General features: G+C 39.7%; 1 protein-coding gene across 4 annotated transcripts in view; it reads right to left on the bottom strand.

The window, feature by feature from the left end:
• PTPRZ1 (protein tyrosine phosphatase receptor type Z1) overlaps positions 1–15,805 on the bottom strand; it is a 193,830-nt gene extending 178,025 nt beyond the window's left edge. For 2 of the 4 annotated variants that reach the window (XM_043871959.1, XM_043871960.1), the window contains exon 1: positions 15,450–15,805. In XM_043871959.1, the coding sequence (XP_043727894.1) occupies positions 15,450–15,507 (58 nt within the window). In that variant the 5' untranslated portion in view covers positions 15,508–15,805. The remainder of the gene's footprint in view (positions 1–15,449) is intronic. The other 2 variants (XM_043871962.1, XM_043871963.1) reach the window with 1 other exon arrangement.
• Positions 15,806–20,884: the final 5,079 nt, after the last annotated feature.

Raw genomic sequence — 20,884 nt, 5'->3', positions numbered from 1 at the left:
TTAATGATTATATTTTGTCCTGGACATAGTAAAACATAAACTTTAAAATAACTTCTTAAATCACCTGTTATTCAATATTAGTGCAATTCACCCTAAGTTAAAACTAATGACTATTTTTCAGTACAAGTGATTATGTATTTTAGTGGATCCTCTGTCCTACTCTAACGAGCATAAGTTTTCCTGAATTAGATTTTATCCTTGTTGTTTGCAGAATTGGAAAGTTAAAGAATTTCTATTTGCAAATAATTTTACGTGTCTGTTAGTCTCATAAGTGCTTAAATAATTTTTACTGAACAGAACACTAATTTCTATAGTATTTCACTAAACATTTACCCCATCTCAATAGATTTTTGTTTTTAGTAATCTATTTGTTTCCATAATCTGTGTTTTGCATGTCTTCTTCTCCAACTATGTTGTAAACAAGGTCATCAGCCCAAAGAAAAGATACTCTGATTCTTGTCACAAAACGTAGTTTTACAACATCCCTCACAGCCCTTCAGGCGTGGCAAGGCACAATTCTGCTATTTTCACATTTTTAGAGACTTTCAGGTATGAAGAACACTGCCTTTTTCTTTTCTAAGAAAAACAGCTTTCAGTCTACAAATCAAAAACTTAGGCTGCTCAAAAAATATTTTAAAGCTTTGGGTCGAAGATAAAAGGCTGACAATACAGCTATTGACAGCAACAGGTAACCAGGGGCTGTAAAATGTAGTGTTTTCTCCAAGCTTGAATCAAACAGGATCTCACGTATCTTAGATCTTGTTCTTGGTTTTAAAAAAAAAAAAAAAAGGATAAAAAGAACTGAGAGGAATGCCTTTGGTTGGCACTGGTTGGGGTGTTGGAGGGACGAGGAGGTGTTAACAAGAGGGATCCGGTATCTTTTTGTTTCATGAAAACCCTGGCTTGACAGGAAATACAGGGAAAACTTAGCCACAGAAATGGTGCATCCGTTGTACAGGCCAAAAAGTAGATTCTCCCACCGCTCCTTAGAATAAAGAAACTTATAGTTCTCTTTCTCTCCTGTTTCTGGCCAGTCATCTTTCTTCCCTTCTTCTGCATTCACTATTGTACTCTATTCCAATCACTTAATTTTCTTTTTTAAAAGTCTGAATGCCAAGAGGAAAAAGCCCTTAGGAAGTCGTCCACGATGGTTTGCCAATTCAGTCCAAAATCTATATAGACTCTTGGACCTATTATAGTGAGAATGTGATTTGATTGACCTACTTTGGGTTTGTTTTTGTTTTTGTTTTTAAATAAGAGGGATTGAGTGAATTTGAGGGTGAACTGAATTCTAATTCCTAATGCTAGGAATGTAATCCCAAGTTTCTTACCCTGCCGAGGAGTGCGCTGAATGAGTTGAGGGGGTGGCGATAGCTTCATTTGACTAGAGAGATTCTGTTATATTTTCTGTTTTTAGAGTGACTGCTTTGGAAAGAATTTCACTCACTGACTTATGCCACAAGTATTAACTGAGCACCTACTGTAATGGCCAGGGGTCTCTAGAGTCTTGACATCAGGCTCCTTCAAGAGAGAGAGCTTCAGAAACAACTGAAATACAATGGGAGAGATGTGTTCCCCTTCTCTGCCCCAAAACACGGATATGTTAGAGAAGGCTTCACAGTGGTGGTGAAAAACAGCCAGGGATGCAGATGGGCACAAGCCATAGAAAAAGGAAAACCCTGAGCCAAAATGAAGGCACAGGGGTGAGAAAGTTCAGGACAATCTGGACAGGTAGCCTGAATTCAGGTCTTGAAGCAGCTTGTCTTCCTAAGGGCATCATATGACATCAAGAGTGACACGAACCTACGGGTCTTTCCCAAAAATGAGTAGGAACAATTAAAAACAACACAACATCTGTTCTATTACTTTCTCAATGGTTTCCAGGGATGGAAACCCTCATTCCTATATAGTGTTTCATTACTGAGGTCAGATGCAGGAGAATTTCTTCCTGAGAATTACAGAAACACAGTAGTAAGAGGAAAATCTTTCTCCTGTGATGCAAGTTCCTAAATTTGCAAAAGGCCTTTTTAACACTGGCCTTCAACAAGCAATGATTTATATCATGTAAGTAATGACTATAGTGTGTTTATTGAACTGTATGCATTTTGGTGAGGATTTACTAAATTAATAAGAGATGTGTTTGTTGCTATTTTCATGGCCCATGTATGTGCATTTATGTGTGTGTAAGCATGCATGCCTGAGAGAGAGAGATTTAATATGCTGGAACTTTCCAGATATGTTTTGATCAACCAATATATGTGTCTGAAATTTATAGGTGGTGCTGCAAGAACATGGGCAATATGCAAAAACTTTTCATTCTTTGTTACTGAGTATGGTAAAGAATCTTGGGTTCAATCAGCGGCAACTTAAACGGCAGACTACAAATCCTAAGTGGGATGATGAGAACATATTTTCTCACCGGCACTGCATAGTCTGGCATACTAGAATGTAGCAGAATGCAATAAACAAGCATAATTACTTTCACACAAAAAGTCTATATCAATCTTTTCTTGATGACCTACTTTCAGTGAGTTTTCTCCAGCAATGCAATCACCCAAACAAATCTCCAGCAGACTGTGTACGACAGTCTCAAAGCCTCATGTTTAAAAAGTCAGCACTCCCCATGTATTGAAAAGGGAAAACTCACTATGTGGAAGTACACATTCTCTGCCAGTATTCAGAAAAGACCCAACCTGCCTCCTAGTAAAAGGGTTTATATGCCATTATCATTAGCAGAGAGATTATTTGGCTAAACATTTTCTTATCTTCACTTGTTTGAAAGCCATAGCGTTGACTATAATAACAATCTCTCATCATGTTTGTAAAAACTAACAGTTGTTTTATTTTTTCAAATAGATGCTGTAAAATTCTAACTTTAAAATGTGGAGGAGAGGGGGAAGGAAAGGGGGAGAAGAGAAGAAAATAGCCACCTTGAAAATTTCCCACGAAGTATAGAACCGGAATACTTTCATATGGATGTTCAGTCATTTTGGAGGGGGGTGGAAGGGGGTGGAGGGGGCTGGAGTAAAATTCTGAATAAACTATTGAGGAACAAAGAAGCATCTTGTGTGTTCTTGATCTCTTCTGCCAAGAATACTAAATGACTAAAATGTAATGAAAAGTTAAGAAGAAAATAAGTTGGAATCACAGGCAAGAGAGAAGCATTATGGGATATTCTCTTGCAGGATGGATGATGCCCAGGTTGTACTGTCTCATAAAGGATTTCAGGACAACATGCACTAGCCATACCGGCTAATGAAAAATGATTTCATTCTTTGTGCTTCTTTCCAGGAATCCATTTAGCAGGCAGCATCGCCATCTATGTCCAAAATTCTTGTCCCATTCTAATAGACTTTTAACTAAGAATCATATGCATATCAATTCATTCTTTGAATTGTAGCACCAAGTGTTTACCTTTGTCACAGAATAGCAGCTGTCACCACCAAAAAGTTAACCTCAAATCGGGACAGACTTAACTATGTAAATTATGTGACATTTTCTTAGCAGTAAGTAATGTTGAAGAGAACACACAAGAAGTGTTTTAACCAGCACATTTTGCCTATATATTTTGCTAGTTATTCCGAATGTGGTAGGGTAGAATATTGAAGGGGACACAAAAAAAAGCTTAAAATTACTGAATGAAACAGTAAATGCTTCATGTTCAAAAGAGGAACTGCTGCTCATACGCTCACAGAGACTTTTTTTAAAAATGAATTCACATCTTTATTTTGTATTTTTAAATCACTTACACAGACTTAAAATCTGATTCATACAACCTAACATGTATTTCATTATTCTCTATTCTAATATATTCCCACTAGGTTACATTTCATATCTGTAATCAGATTAGTTCCTCAAAGAGAAAAACTACTGAAGTCAAGCACAGCGATAAGCACACAGCAGTTGTTCAGTGAGGCTGGTGAAATGAGGCCCACTGATCACAACTGGCCTCAACCCCTTTGGAGAACAGGACTGTATTCAGGTCACAGGAAAAGACAGACCTTCTTCCTCTCCTTTCTTTACACAGGAGGAAGGAAAAGTCAGGCTTAAAATATCCTGGATAATTCATTATGCTTTATGATTCTTCCCAAAGATGTAATCTTTGAATGCTTAATAAGTCAGTATCAGTTTTGAGAAGCAAGAAAACATGCATATGTGTGTGTGTGGGGGTGGGTGGGTGTGTGTGGTATATATCCGTATTTATTTATCATGAATATATGCATATCTACACAATATATGGCTTCCCAGGTGGTGCAGTGGCAAAGAAGCCACCTGCCAATGCCAGAGACACAAAAGACCTGGGTTTGACCCCTGGGTCGGGAAGATCCCCTGGAGTAGGAAGTGGCGACTCACTCCAGTATTCTTGCCTGGAAAATTCCATGGACAGAGGAGCCTGGCAGGCTAGTCCATGCAGTCACAAAGAGTCAGGAATGACTGAGCAACTGAGCATGCACACACACAATACATAATATATGCATATATACTTATAAATATATTTATATATACTAAAGTATTATATAAATATACATACTAAATGTCATTTCCCCACTCTGAAAGCCAAGGAAACTTGACCATACCCAAATATTACTCATGATTTCATTTAGCCATACTTCTTAAATACAAAAGCCTTGCATTCAACTCATACAACATAATGTAGCTGTATTTTTTCATTACACAAGGAAAATATGCTTACTTTTCTATCCTTGATAGCTGCCATTTTATCCTTTTCTGAAACGTAATGATTCATTAATTTACCACTTCATGCATTCTTAATATATCTTAAGAGATATATAATAGATAAAATCCTATTGCATCTTTCATGATGTGAAAGAAAAAAATTGCTAAAATCAACTTTAAAACAAATTCTAGGAAGACTATTTTCTGGATCATTTTTCCACTGCACTGTTTTTATGTAAAACAACAAGCTGCCAGCAATATACAAAGGTATTAGCTTATGTGATAAGAATATGATAGCCTTCAAGTAATCTGAAATCATGGATATTAAAAAGCCTTCTTACTGGTAGACAGCTGAGTGAAATGTCACAATGTACCTGTGCTCATTTTGAAAAGGACAAACAGAAGGATTTTAAAGGTGAATGAAGTAGAGAGTTTTGATAAGACACTAAAGTTAACCTGACACTATGAATATACTCAAATTCCTCCTATCCTTAAAAAACAAAAGCTTCTTTAAGAGTTGCGACTAAAATCAATAAATATAGATCATTTTTAGCAGCACTATTTCTTCTTATTACTTCTCAAGGCACTGAGTTAATCAGTTCTGAGGAAATGTTTACCATCAACTCCTCCGTCTTGAGGAAACAAATTTGTTGTTATACTAGTCAATAAATAAGCAGTCTTCACACTATCTTCCTCTATGTCTCTTTCTTCTAATTATCAAACTCTGTAGAACTATATGTATTGCTGCCTCCATTTTTCCTTCCCTGATATTTCTCTGACTTTAAATGGTCCTACCTACATCTTCACCTTTCCAGGAAGGACATTCCACTGAGGCCTACCAAGGACTTGCTCTCCAGAGTAAGTAAGAATGACCTCAAGTCCGAGCCACCATACCAATGACACATATCATAGGAGGCAATGCATTTGAAATACTTTTAAACATTAAATTACCATATAAAGATGAGGGTATTATTATACCTCCAAATGATCTATCAAATTTCCACTATTACACAGGGTAACAGTCTTTTACCTGAGCTTCCTGATTCCCAGTCTCACTCTGCATCAATCTACCCTACACTGATATACTGAAGTCATCTTTCTAAAGAAAAGAGATCTACTCGAGTCATTCCACTGCTCAAAATGCCTCAATAGTTCCCCCTCATATACGGGATAAATTCCAAAATCCTACCTACCATTTGAAACTATTCCACTAATACACACCCTTCCCCATTTTTTCCTCCCTCTAAAATACCACATTATCATTTTCATTCCATGCTTCTGTGCATGCATCCTTTTTACCACTAATACCCTCCCAAACAGTGACCCTTGAAGACCTATCCTTCCACACTTCAGGATCTCCATCCAACCCCATCACCTCTTAGAAATGTTCCCAGAGGTGAGTTTAGGCTACACTCCCACACAACTCACACTTTCATATTCTACAAACTCTGCCAAGTATGAGAACTACTTATGTATGGACCTTAACAGACACTAGAGGAATATTCTCTCTAGGAGAATATTTATCACAAACACCATGCTCAGTGAAGATTCAATGAATGATATGTGCTTGTATTCTCACCATTTAGTCATTTAATGATTAAGAATATTAAAACAGTTATTTGGACCATCTAAAAATGTTCTTTGTTAACTTTAAAATGGGGTTATTAGTGCTTTTCAAATATGGTAAAAACAAACAGCCTAGACCTGGCAAATAATGAAGATGTAATATAAAAAACACACCCACAAAATAAATTGCTGAAACAAAAAGACACAGCTAGATCTTGTATCTACTAGATAAGAGAAAACAATAACTCTGACTCTAATAAATTATGCATGGAGAAAGAAAATAAACAACTCAATTAAACAGTAAGAATACGTATTATTGACAAAACAAACAATATTATGTGTCCATGTCCTGATAAATGCACCTGAGTCTCCCATCTCCAAGTGGTTCAGTAACCCTCCCATCTGCTGTAGACTTGAATCTTTGGACCAACTCCAAGACTGTCTGGCCTCCTGAAGTTCCTCTGGACTTCAAAGACTATGAGGTCAACCACTATAGTCCATACTCCTCCTCCTAGGGTTACTCTGAAACTGAAACCGCCTTAAGAAAAAGGGGGAGGGATGGGAAGTTTTCCAGGGCCTTTGTCCTGTGGCACTAGCTTTGTTTTAGGATGGCATGAAACTTGCTAACATATCTACCTCAAGAAAAATGAACTAAAATTTAGTAGTATGACAAGGTTGATGCAGATCCGTCATTTTAAACACCAGCCGGATTCTGTAATCTACCTGGGGAGTTGAAAATACTCGTGTCTGGGGCCACACTCACACATGTACTTGACCCAGGGTAGGGCCCAGACATCAGTATGTTTTCAAAGTTCCCCTGGTATACAGTCAGCTCAGGCTGCTATAAAAATACCATAGACTGGATGGTTTAAACATTTATTTCTCACGGTTTTGGAGACTGAGCAATCCAAGAGCCAGGGGCTAGAGGATTTGGTTCCTGGAGAAAGTGCTTTTCATGGCTTACAGACAGCTGCCTTCTCTCCGTGTTCTCACAAGGTAGAAAGAAGGAGCTCTGGTCTCTCTCTTCTTATGAGGGCATTAATCTCATCAAGGGGATTCCACTTTCATGATGTCATCTAAAACAAATGATCTCTCCAAGGTCCCCCCTCCAAATACCATCACACTGAGGGGTTAGGCTTTCAACATAAGAAGAATGTTGGGGGAAAATAAACATTCGATCCATTAACACCAGATAATTTCAAAGTGCAGCCATGACTGAGAACCACTGACCTAGACCAATGGCTATCAACCTTCGATCACACCAAAACAAACGTGATGAGGAGATCACGTGTGCAGGGCACTCCAGTGGGCAGACCAAGAGTCTGCACAATTCTGTGTGCTAGGTGGGCTGCCACACTTCGGAATCCTGTTCAAGAAGATGTAGTGTCAGAATGCAAGGGCAAAAACGCCACTACAGAAATGACCAGGTCCTGAAAACCATGAGATCATCCAGAAAGTTCCTTCTATCTGGCCAGCATTTTGTTATTCCAAACACATAACATAACTGGGACTCTGGTAGTGACCAGGATCTCTGCAAAAAGAGGGCATTCTAAGCAGCAACATTTTCTTTTATTCCTACTCAAGGTACTAAGTTAATCAGCTTAAACAAAAGGTCTAGTATGAAGACCCATCTTTAAATAAATACGTTAGAGCTCTCAGCGTCAAAAACCAAGCAGTTTGGTCAGTGACGGTGAAAGAACAGAAAAACTGTGAACTTAAGTGGGGAAGGCAGAGAAAAAGAAGGCTAGAACGATTCTCCAAGAATGGAAAAGTACCAGTGGACACCGTTTATGAATACTTTAACAGAAAATCCTTCTTTCTTATTAATTAATAAATCATTTTTTTCAAATATGTATAAAGACTATATTTCCAAGGAAACTTGTAAAAAGTTTACTTTTGTCAACATGTACATAAATTAATACTTGCTTATTGAATGAAACCAGTAAGTTCACATTAACCAGGACTCTGATTAATCACATTTATTCTAATATCTGTGTGGAAGTATCAGAAACAAACAAAAAAAAAAGACACTCTTCCCATGTCAACATATTAGAATTTTTATGCAGAAAGAAATGTTAATACATAATTTAAAAATTACGTTAACTACCAAATTCCCCAAATTATATTAACACATCAAAAATATTTTTAAATAAGGGTACCAAATAGTATCAGTTTTCTTCCTATCAAACTCTTCATCACAGTGCTGAGCAATGTTGAATTTCTTTTCACCTTAAATTCTTGCTCAAAGGAAATAGGGTATAAAAGAAATAGAAGCCAATAAAAAAAAATGTGAGTGAGAAGAAAATACAGCAAAGATCCTAATCAAAGAGCAAATCTCTTTTTCTGTTTTTGACTCTTGTGAAAATTTCTAACTCATCCCATGCTCTGTTCCATTTGAATTCAACCAAATTCAAATATTCGTGGAATATTTGCTCTGTGCAGGGCTGAATTAGGTGCAGTACATCACCTCTGGGATTAAGAGCAAAACAGACAGATTGCTAAAGCACGAATATCTACACAAGGTAACTGCACTTCCTGTCACTGATCTGCATTCCAGAACTGCCTTGGGCCACTACCTCTTAGGGCCAGCTTGACCAGAGAGGACTTCATCCAACATGATGGTTTCTGATTGACTAAGAATACTGTCTTCATGGGATCAAGATACTGCATTTTTCATTACTGACTACTGACCATCCCTCACCCCCACTGCCCTGTCTCCCTAACAGGTAAGCATGCGCGCATGCACACACACATACACACACACTGGCTTGATGCCCTGCCCCCAGGACATATCCAAGCTTCATTGCTGCCAACTCACCTAGAGTTAAATGCTCACTCAAAATTGCTTCTGCCACTACACCTGCAGCATCTATCACGGGGGCTATATTTCTCATTCACAGATAGTGTCAGGATCTAGGTGATCCTTAGGTGCATTTCTGGGAGAATCAAAGAAAGTGAAGGTCTGGTGCCAGGAGTGGCGTTAAAGACGGATGGCTAAAGATCAAGGCTGACCTAACTTCAAATTGAGATCAGAATCAAAAAGAACGATATGCCAGAGGAAACTGGCTAATCTCAACAGCAAAAAGCTACTACTAAGAAGCCTCACAGTACTGTCTCTCTATGACCTTATGCATTAAAGATTTATTAAGCACCTATTACAGGTGCTAAGTCCAAGAAAGCTAAGTCAAAGGGTGAATGAAATACAGTCTTTGCTCTCAAGAAGCTTGTCTAGCTTGTTTAGGGGAGACAGGCAGAGACATGCAAAGCAACACAGTGAATGCCAGAACAAATTTAGAAAAGGAGTTGTGAGAACTCTCACTCCTGGGCCATCAGCTCATCTCTTTCTCGCCCAGTAACCCCAGTCCATAAAGGCCACAAAGTGGCCCTTTAACTTTCTTCATCTATGGCTGCTCTATTTCCGGCCACCAGAATGTCTCTGATTTTTGTATGGCTGACACAACACAGGCCAAAAATAACCAACACGTCTACATTTCAAATAATTTTAATGACTCTAGGAGTCTTTTTAGCTGAGTTGACTTTTCATCAGTACTATCAATCAATACTTTATCAACTTTTGATTCTAAAGAAGCACTGATTAATAGACTTTCTGAAGCGGTAGAAATATTCTCTGTGTGCATTGCCCCATGCAACAGCCACTAGTTACATATGCTGCTTAAGCACTTGAAATGGGGCTGGCATGAATGAGGGACTGAATCAATCCTTTCCAATAAATTTCAAATTAAACAGCCACATATGCCTAGTGGCCATGGCACTGCACAGCACATGAAGTGCTTTAGGACTGTGCCATATGATCAAATAATTTTTCCCTTAATGCCTGTATGGACATTATACATGCCTCCAAAGAATTACAAAGTCAGATAAAAACTGATTTCCTTTTGTAACCCGCGGCTGCTGCCAGGAATTACTCCCAACAAAACATTAAAAGTTAAAGCACAATCGGAAGTAGCTATGTCTCGTTAAAATTGGTTCTGACTTTTACCATTCTCACTTCATGAGGTGGGAAACATTTTAAAATATTTTAAAGTTAAGATATTTAACACATTAAGAGATTTGGGGAAGACTCACTCTAAACTAGTTCTAAAAGAAGAAAATATCTTCAAAGAGACTTAAAGGAGGTGTTCAAAGTGGGGGCTGATTCAGATCAGCTGGACTGAAGGTAATGAGTGTTAGGACTCTGGACGCTGATGTGCTGCGTATTTATCAGTGCCCACCAGATGCCGGGCACTTAGGAAACTTGCAATGGAGGAGTAGTTAAAATAGTGTGGGGAGTTCCCTGGTGGTCCAGTGATTAAGAATCCGCTGTCCAATGCAAGGGACGCGGGTTCAATCCCTGGTTAGGGAACTAAGATACCACATGCTGCAGGGCAACTAGGCGACTGCAACTAGGGAGAAGCCCACTTGCTGCAACTAAGACCCAATGCAAGCAAAAATAAATAATATTAAAATAAATAAAACAGTATGGATGGGAATTTCCATATTTGGATCATGTTGGTTGTTACCTGACTACATGCATTTGTCAAAACTTTCCAATGGTACATTAGAAATGATAAATTATGCCTTCTTTAAAAAGAGAGAGAGAGAGAAAGTAATATGGGAGCACATGGAAAAAGTCATGAATGGAGATCTGCAAGAAAGCAAATGGGAACATGAAATGGAGCATCACCTCTTATATGAAGTGAATTAGTAAATTCCAAACAGCAAACTGATCTCCCAGGAATGAAAGGAGGCTCACACTTGAGAGTCAGAACACAGACTGAGACAGGCTGTGTGACATCTGGTGAGTCATCTGACTTATCTGTGCTTCAGTTTCCTCAGTTGAAAGATGTGTAAAATGAAACACCTATCTGAAAAAGTTTGGGGAAGAATGAAATGAGCAAATATACATAACTTGTTCAGTACTGGGTCTGCACCTGGCAAGCTCTGAGTACATGGTAAACAGAACTAAAACACAAGCTCATCTTCTCAATCAAACTCTTCTTCTGAGGTCCTCTGGTCCTGAATGAGGGAGGTTCATTTCCATACAACAGTCTAAACAGTTGGCAAGTCAGTGGTCAAGTAACGCTACCAGGTGAGACAAAACTCAGATCTCCTCAGAGTCAGCAGAATGAGGAAATGCAGTTCATGCTTCCAGAAAAACCTGAATTTTTGCCGGAAGCAAAATTCCCACAACATAAAATTATCAGCAAGTTCCTAAATGTCTAGTGCAGACATGTGAACACGTGAACTCATCAATGAAATGATTTATCCTGGCAAACTTCCCTGAGTGGAAGCAGCTATAGTCTACATAAAAAGGAGAGAGAGATGAAATAAAGAAAATTGCTACTTTGCAAATCAAAAGTAATTAATTTTTTGAATGGAGACTAGTTATTATTGGGAGAGGAAAGGCATGAATATTTTCTGTCCCTGGTTACAATTTGTCTTCCGAAGATAAATAGACCAAGCTGAGAGCCACAACATACTGGATTGTACTGATTCCACACTCAAGATAAATTAAGCAATTAATTCTTGCAGAGGAACTGGGTAAAATTTGTAGTTAATGTGGCCCTTAAAGCAGTAATACATGACTTAAAAGTTCAGAATTTGATTCAAATTTAACAGTACTATTTAAACATTTTAGTTCAGTGTACCTTGCATGGCTATAACTCATCTAATTCAAAGAGTCTGAATTCTCATTAATTGAAAGAAACTATTCCTCCTTAAAAAGCTCTTCACATACCTACTTCTCCTCCATGACTCATAGTTAAGCCTCCTTACAGGAAGCCACTGTAGATTTTCCCATTACCTGTTCGGTGGGTCACAATTAAATAATAGAGTTGTACAATCATTACATTAGTTCTCCACCTCATAGAAAACCTCTGAATTATTTTAGAGAAGGTCCAAATTCACTTAGGGAATTAACTGGCAGTCATCTTTATTTTCTGCCTCTTGGATAAAGAATCATCTTCAGTTGAATAACAATACATATTGTGTTCCTCGTGTGATTTTTTAAAAATAATATTGTCAGGTATCAGAAATCAAGTCCACAGTAAAAAACTGTTAATAGTCTGGAAACTTTATCGACATTTAAATGTCAGACTAGCTCGGTAGTTGTCAAAGTGTGGACCTGGACCGGTAGTATCTGTATATCACGGGGATTTGTTAGACACTGAGATACTCGGCCCCACCCCAGACCTACTGAATCAGAAACTCTTCGGGGTGGGCCCCCACAATATGTGTCTAACAAGCTCTCCTGGTGACTCCGATGTCCCTAAAGTTTAAGAACTGTGATCTAACTAATTTTGGCAAAAACATTTGAGGCCTCAGGCCAATCTTGATATGATTATCCAAATAGATGAACTCACAGATAGTTTTAACTCCCCCTCCACTTACTCCCCCTCCTCACCGAAAACCTATGAAAAGTCAAATTGTTGCTTAGTCGTGTCCAACTCTTTGCGATCCCATGGACTGACTGTAGCCTGCCAGGCTCCTCTGTCCATAGGATTCTCCAGGCAAGAATACTGGAGTCGGTAGCCATTCTCTTCTCCAGGGGATCTTTTCGACCCAGGGATCGAACCTGGGTCTCCTACATTGCAGGCAGATTCTTTACCATCTAAACTAAAATGATCTCTAGCAGTAATTTCGAAAGAAAGAATTCATTTTACTCCAAATAATCTGATGAAGATTTTTCTGTTTGGAGAGTTATTTAAAATAAGCAATTGGTCCCTATGTCCAATTCAAAATATCAGGACATTTTGGAGACAAAAAGTGATAAGGTCATTATGACATTCTAAACTGCTAACCATGAACACCTTATGAATTCTACATCTTGTTCTGGATAATGGTAAGGATTGCAGCCGTCAACCTGCACAGCAAGTCTCAGTGGCTGGACCTTTCCTGGGCATATATCACATGTGCCGGTCTTCTCATTGGCTCCAAAGACCGGAAGATGAGTAGTAAACACATCCACAAATATGCTAATGGATGCTGGGAGGAAAATAATTGAAGTGGAGACCAAACTTATCATTTGTAGATAATGTGCTTCCGTTTTTCAAAATGTGCCATGCTGAGATCAAATATTCATTCCATCTGAGGTAGCCATGGCCCAAGGCCATGTAAGCAACAATGTAAAAGGCCAACTTTGTTCAACTGGGAAGGGATATGAAAGTATTTACCTGCCACTCTCAAAAAACTCATTCTGAGTTCTAATGCAAGCTTACATTCAATATCATCACATAAACTTGTGATGTTCTTAAATAATTCATTTAATTCTTTCCAGTTAAATTTTATATCATCAAAGCATTAAAGAAAATGTACAATAAGCTGAAATCTATAAACACCAAGCAACAGACTGCTAATAATGCTTTACTGAGAAAAGCCTTTGCAAAACATGGTATATTGAAATGGAATAGGATCCAGCCACAAAAGGGAATGAAGTACTGATACATGCTACAATATGAAGGAATCTTGAAAACACTATGCTATGTGAATGAAGCCAGACACCAGAGGCCACATATCATATGGTCCTATTTATATAAATGCTCAGAATAGACACATCCATAGAAAAAGAAAGTAGATTAGTGATTGCCAGGGCTAGGGTCAGAGAGAATGAGGAATGACCGTTCATGGAAGTTTCTTTAGGGGCTGATGACAATGTTCTATAAGTAGATGAGGAAGGCTGCACAACTTTGTGAATATACTAATACCCACTGAACTCAACAATTTAAAAAGATGAATTATGCCATGCAAATTATATCTCAATTTTAAAACTTCACAATATACTCAGGGCATGCAGTTTAGGTGCATACAAATAAATATTCTCTGGTTTATTTTTACGTTACAGTGAGATTTTAAGTAGCAAGAGGATCTGGCTTTACTGTTAACACAGATCTATAACAGAAACATAAATTCAACAGGTGTGTATTCGATGACCGCAGCACTTTCGAAAAATGTCTTACCCTCACCAGAATCAATTGTATGGTTTTAGAGAAAACCAGGACCAGATTCCCTGCAAGTCTTGAAATGTCAATCATGTGCATCACATCATCCCTGAGCACTTTACTAAAGCTTTTAGAATTTAAATCATGTCCATGTATCTGGCATGCTATTGGCAACTATCACCATACTTACAAAGCAATTCCCATTAGTTAGAACATGGAAATTATTTCTTTTTGTAAGGATTACCGTGCCAAGAGCAGCACCATCTATTGGATGAAAAATGTAGGTTAATATCTATTTTATTATGAGCAATCTAGAAAACAAATTAGGATCCTCTTAACCGAAAAAAAAGTACGGGTACTCACAAACAGAGATACATTGCCTACCTTTCAGGTTAATGCCTCCAAATCTATTATATTCCATCATAATAGAACATCTTCACGAAGACAAAAAGACATATCATTAGTAGAATACAAAGATCTAGTTTTACAATTCTTCCAGAAAATGCTAGGAACACTTGGATCTGCATCCCAGGTAGATATTCTACCTGGCTTTTTCAGAAAGCAGTTTCAATATTAAAGGTGTAACCTGGAAGGTGGTGGGTGAAAGATGAATCCCAATAATTATATCAACCTGCACCCTTCCTCTGACTTTGGCAGCAGTGGCAGAATGTTGATGGAAATTTTGATTAAAACTTTTTTTTTTTTTTTAAAGTAATGCCCAGACTTGAATGTGACTAAAAGTACAGAAAAACAGCGAAAAGTCAGGTTGGTGCCTGCTCCTGTTACTACCTTTCGGGTGTGTGTGTGTGCGTGCTTGTGTTTAATTCGCAACAGACACGTGTATTTCTCAGTCAAGCCCCAAATATCCATAGCGTGAACTTAACAGCAAGAATGCCATACAGTACGTAGCCCCATAGCACGGCTTTTTTAAACTGTGTACCGAAGAGGCTCTTTCTACACTTTGCAAAGAGGAGAGAGACGAGCTGCGAGGACAGGGAGCGCGATGGGCAAGCCCCCTCTCTCGGCGGCGGGAGCACCATCCCTGGCCGCAGGTGGACCGCGGCGGAGGTGCAAGGTGGGAAGGGGCGCATCCTCCCGCGCCGCTGACACCCGCCGAGCCGCCGCGACTACCGCGGTGGGCGCCCCGGTCCGCCGTCCCTCTGTCCTCCCTGCTAGATGGCGGCGCGGCAGCAAGTATCGAAGGCTCTGAAATCCCCCGACCCGTGTCCCAGACGATCCCGGAGGGGAAATGTGAACGTTCTCACTCACCCAGGCGGCAAACACAGAGGAGCTGAATACAGGCGAGGAAGCGCTTTAGGATTAGCATTTCCAGACGATCTGGGGGTTCCCGCCGCGCGGCTCCTCGGCGGGTCTGAATGGAGAGGGAGGGGGCGCCAAGGAAATGTTTTCTCCTCCAGAGGATGGACTGGCGCGAGGTTGTGCGTGTGAGCGCGCGCGCGTGTGTCTGTGCGTGTGTAAGAGAGAGAAGGAGAGAAATAACCGAGGGGAGGACGCGCGGTGCTCGCGGACCGGGGAGTCGCTAGCCGAGGCGCATGTCGGGCGTGCAGGACTCGGTCTCGCGGGCCGGCGGCGGCCGCGGTCTGAGCGCTCGGAGCGCGGCGGCGCCTGTGAGCCGGGTGCGCGCGCCGGCCGGGCTGTGCGCGCGGCGGGGGCGGGGGCGCGGGCGCGGGCGCGGGAGCGTGCGGCCGAGCGGGGTCGCGCGCGGGGAGCGGAGGGGCGCGGGTGCGGCTCTGGGGCCGGGTCCCAGAGCAGCGATTCGCAGAGCGACACCCCTCCCTCCGCCCAGCGCCAGAAGCTTCGCTTCCCCGGAGTTTGTGGAACCCGCTGGGGTTTAGAATCTTCGCCGGAGAAAATGCCTCTTCATTAAGACTCCTTCATCCCTTTGGAGAAGAGGAGGCCCAACCCCCATTGTCCGGCGCAGCCAGAGACTGACCTTTGGGGTTCACCCCTGGAAATGTTTTTCATTTGATTGTTGTCCTTTCTGCCTATGCTAAGTGGGTACACTCAGAAAGAGATGGGGGAGGCGGGCTGGGTAACTTGGGTTCCCATTTCTTTTCATTTTTCAAATCTCCAAAGTAGTTCCAGACCACAGTTCCTTCGGGGCGGTTGACTGCGAATAATCTCCAGCCGTGACTGTGAACAGTTAGACCCTGCCCCTGCCCCGGCTACAGTCGAACTCTCCTGCTGTGCACGGATGCCTGGAGTAACTTTAAGCTCAGCCATGGTCCGCCCGGGCGCACGGAACTCCTCAAGCGTCTCCTTGCAGGGTCGCAAGGGAAGATTTTTTTTTTTTTTTAATTGCTCTATTGCAGGATATACCAAAAAAAAAAAAAAGAAAAAAAAAATGTAACACATGCCTTGAGCTGGAATGTCACATTGTATGTGCCTTCTATGTTTCTACTTATGTAAGACTCCGTTTGTAGGCTTTCAGGAGTCCGGTCTAAGGCACAGAAAGGCAAGTTCTGGAATTATCCTTGTATTCTTAGTAATCATTTGATGTAGGTTATCTGTACAGTGTGGACTCCTGTGTCTTGTTCTTGTCTCAAAAATAGTATTTCAGCTTTAAATTTTTCAAGAAAGCTTGCCACACACAAAATTGGGTCCTGAAAGTATTGTGGCTGTCACTGCTGGTTCTTATGAATATTCACAGCCTCTGAACACTAAGTTAAATACGCAGAGTTAATATAATGAAATTTACTGTTGCTTCTGAAATTGATTACAGTCATGTAATAAATTTCAAATCTATGTGTTTATTATATGTGTTTATTCAGGAACACATATAAATAGTAAGAAAGTGACCCTTGATCTTGTTCTTTCCCTGAATGAAAATAGGAATGCTGCAATTTTTATAAGAATTGTAATGGAGATGGAAGATTGCTCAGGTGAGTTTCCACTTAAGAAAACTTTGGCTTGTGTAGCAAGAAGCGTGTATGTAAACTAGAAATGCACTGAAATTTCAGAAAAAGTGTTTCATATGGACTGGAGTAAGCAGAGAAGGTTTCCTAAAGATGTGTAGTTAATCCAGAATGACTGGCTGGAAAAAAATTGATGTCAAAGAGGGTGGAGACAAGAATGATAGAAGCAGATGTTATGTGCTATAAAAACAACATGAATTAAATTTGAGCAGATTGAGTGGGGTGCGATCACAGGCAATGTTGATTGCCTCATGGAGGAGCTTGTATCTGAAATAATAAGCAAGAGGTAACTACAAAAGAAACTTCTGAGAACATCTGTTTAGAAGCAAGGTTTGCTCAGGGGCCTGTATGGTGTTCTATGTGGTCTCAGTTATCAAATCTAGACTAGACTGCCAGAATAACCCAACAGTAGCAAAATTTACTCTTAACTCTCCTCTTAGGTGGCCCCAAAGTCGCATCACTAGTCACTTTTTTGAGTTAGATCACTAGGCACTGTTGAAATCAAAATTATCATGATAAAAAGGATAGGTGGATCTTGTGGTCCTTGCTTGTTTCATTCTCACAGTTAAAAGTATTGTCATTTACCCAAGAAGTACAAAAACCACCTTGAGAGAGTAGTCAAGTTGAAGTTTGTATGGGTAACAGGATGGAAACCAATTCTGTGTTACTGAGAGCAATGCAGAACTGATTTAGAGGACAAGCCACTGTGGATCTGATAGTCCTGGGGAGGGCAATGGAGTGAGAGGCTTCAGAGGTTCAGTCCTTGGAAAATAGGTCTTTGCAGTCATTGCAACAGCCCAGGTGTGGAAGAGAAGCCATCAGAAGGGCGGGAACATCAAACACATTGTAACTCACATTTCACAATTTTATGGCGGTCACAGCCATTTCTGAGATGTGTTATCTGAACAGTGTACATTAGCCATTGTGGGTTAAAGTTATAAAGCCTTAAAATCAGGAGCCTCTGTTCACAGGCTAAATCTATCATCTATCTATCTATCTATCTATCTACCAATCTACTTATTTATTCACATATAAATATATATTCTCTCTATATATAAATATACTTATATATTTTATATTTATTTTCTTTAATATATAATCAAGGTATATTTTGTATATGTAAGTGTGCTGGTAAAGTTTAGTTTCAGTATACTGTTTCATGTCAATCACATTTAGGTCCTGGAAGTTTATATTTATTTACATACAGAGTTCAATACATTCCTGGAAGAATACTTTTTCTCAAAAAAGAAAAAAAGATAAAACAGGATACAATTAATAAGATAGTTGGGTAGCTTAATGAACCTCTTGCTTCTTGGGGGATGTCAGCTGGGATTTTATGATGAACTCTAGCCAGAGGCTGCCAGTAGCAACTCATGAGAGTCATAGATTTCTCACTCTTCACCATAAACTCTGTTTAATTCCTCAGTGTTCAGATGGAGATTTGGATCTTCCAGTGGGTCTTCATTTTAGTTCTCAGCTGGAGCTGTGCTGTGTGCTTAGTCTCTCAGTCATGTCCAACTATTTACCACCCCATGGACTGTAGCCTGGCCAGGCTCCTTAGTCCATGGGAATTCTCCAGGCAAGAATACCGGAGTGGGCTGCCATGCCCTCCTCCACAGGATCTTCCCAATCCAGGGATTGAACCCAGGACTCCCACATTGCAGGCAGATTCTTTACCACCTTAGCCACCAGGGAAGCCCCAAGGCTGTGGTTTCCTCAAATATAACCAAAATTTCAGGCAGGCATCCAGAGTTTTCTTGTGCAGAAGAACTCTGTGTCCGTTTCCATTCATTGCATAGCCGCAGCTATACCCAGAAAGACAGTAACAGCGGGGTTGTTGCTCGTATGAATTACCAAAGGGTAACTCTGGTGGGACTGGAACTCTGGCTTCATTCTTTTTAAGGTCACTGCAGACAATCAATAAGCAACTTATATCAAGAAATAGAGGAGAGTTTTATTTGAGCTACAATAAGGAATAGAGCCCAGAAGACACAAGTTCAAGAAGCACTTGAATTGTGTTCCACCAGACTACAAAATGGGGGAGGCACTTATTGCGAAGACCTGCAATAGTATGAAAGTTATTGGTCCAGAATTGGGATTGAGGCTGGCAAGAAGTCAAGGTGCTTGTTAAGCAAGGATTGACTGGGGACTGAGATGGTTGCATAGTTACAGGGGAGACCTGAAACCACAGGCTTGCATCTGGCAACTTCTAGCTGCTAGCAGATATTGTTTTGAATATGGCTGGTGGTGTCCCTGAGTTCGACAGAGTCCAGAATATTCAGGTTCTCAGTGATGCAGGAACGTTTCTGAAACCATATCCACGATAGCCACATGGCTCTGTTTCGAATACCTGAACCACAATTACTCCATTTTGATTTTTAAATGCATTCCTTAATGCAATTAAAACTCTTAATTTAAGATTCTTTAATGGCTAAAGCAGATGTACAATTCATAAGAGAGACTTTTTTTACATAGCATAAAGTTCAAGCAAAGCATATGTGAGCCAGAATGACTTCCCCATACTTGAATATGTGAAAATATCTCCCATTAGCTGATACCAATAATAATTACTTTGTTGAGCTATGCCAACAAAATAAGCTAGAGAATAAATATCTACATCTATGTCTATATCTATACCACCATCTGTCTATCTCTATTTCTATTGGTTCTTTAAAATCCTTCCTTGACAGTCACTCATTCATTCAACACATTTCTATTGTGCATCCACTATGTATCATGCATTGCTTTAGGTGCTAACCATTCAACTGTGGATTACTCCAGCTCTACTGTAAAGGAACTCAGACAGAAGAGGAAGACATAGTTACTACAAACTATCATTGCAGAAGATTTCCAGATAAAGTACAGAATGCCAAATTAAATTTGAATTTCAGATTAACAGTGAATAATTTTTTAGTACATTATAAGGCACTAAATTTAATGGATACATTTAAAGAGTAATTTCAAATAAATAAATTTTTTAGTACAAAGTAATTTTTACTTTACCCCCATGTAATATTTGGACATATTTCTATTTTTAAAAGTTTATTATTTATTTGAAACTCAAATTTAACCAGATGGCCTATATTTTTATTTGCTAAATCTTGCCATCTCTCATTTATATATCTGGGAATTGTCTGATGTCAGGGTTAGTCATTTGTGGTTGTGAAATGTCCATGGTTTCCCAAAAGCATCCTTACTCGGCAAATTATTTCCAAAGTGTTCCTAACATAAATAAAGATAGAGGCAGATGGTAGAAGGGGGGTGTTTTATCTGCAGAATCTGTTTGACACGTAAATTCAGTGGAAGTGCTAAGAAACTGAAGAATACTGTAGAGTCAGTGAATAAAATACGGAATTAAAGGGGAAGTAAAGTATCTATACTTTTTATACTATGACAGTAAAACATTGTTCCCATACAGTTCATATGCCTGTGTGCTCACTCAGTCGAATCCAACTCTTTTGTGATTCCCATGGACTGTAGCCCATCAAGCTCCTCTATCCATGGAATTTTTCAGGCAAGAATACTGGAGTGGGTTGCCATTTCCTACTCCAGGGGATCTTCCTGACCCAGGTATCAACCCTGAGTCTCTTGTATCTCCTGCATTGGCAGGTGAATTCTTTACCACTGTGCCACATGGGAAGTACCATAGCTCACATACACTGTTACTTATTTTTATCCATTGTCACAGACACATATATTTGAGCAGAAGTCATCAGGTTGGATCGATTAAATGTTTACCCTCTGAAAAAATAATTTTTTGTAAGTAAA

This window comes from Cervus elaphus, chromosome 18 (assembly GCF_910594005.1).
Source record: "Cervus elaphus chromosome 18, mCerEla1.1, whole genome shotgun sequence".
Taxonomy (NCBI): domain Eukaryota; kingdom Metazoa; phylum Chordata; class Mammalia; order Artiodactyla; family Cervidae; genus Cervus; species Cervus elaphus.
This window is presented reverse-complemented; position numbering and strand designations above follow the sequence as displayed.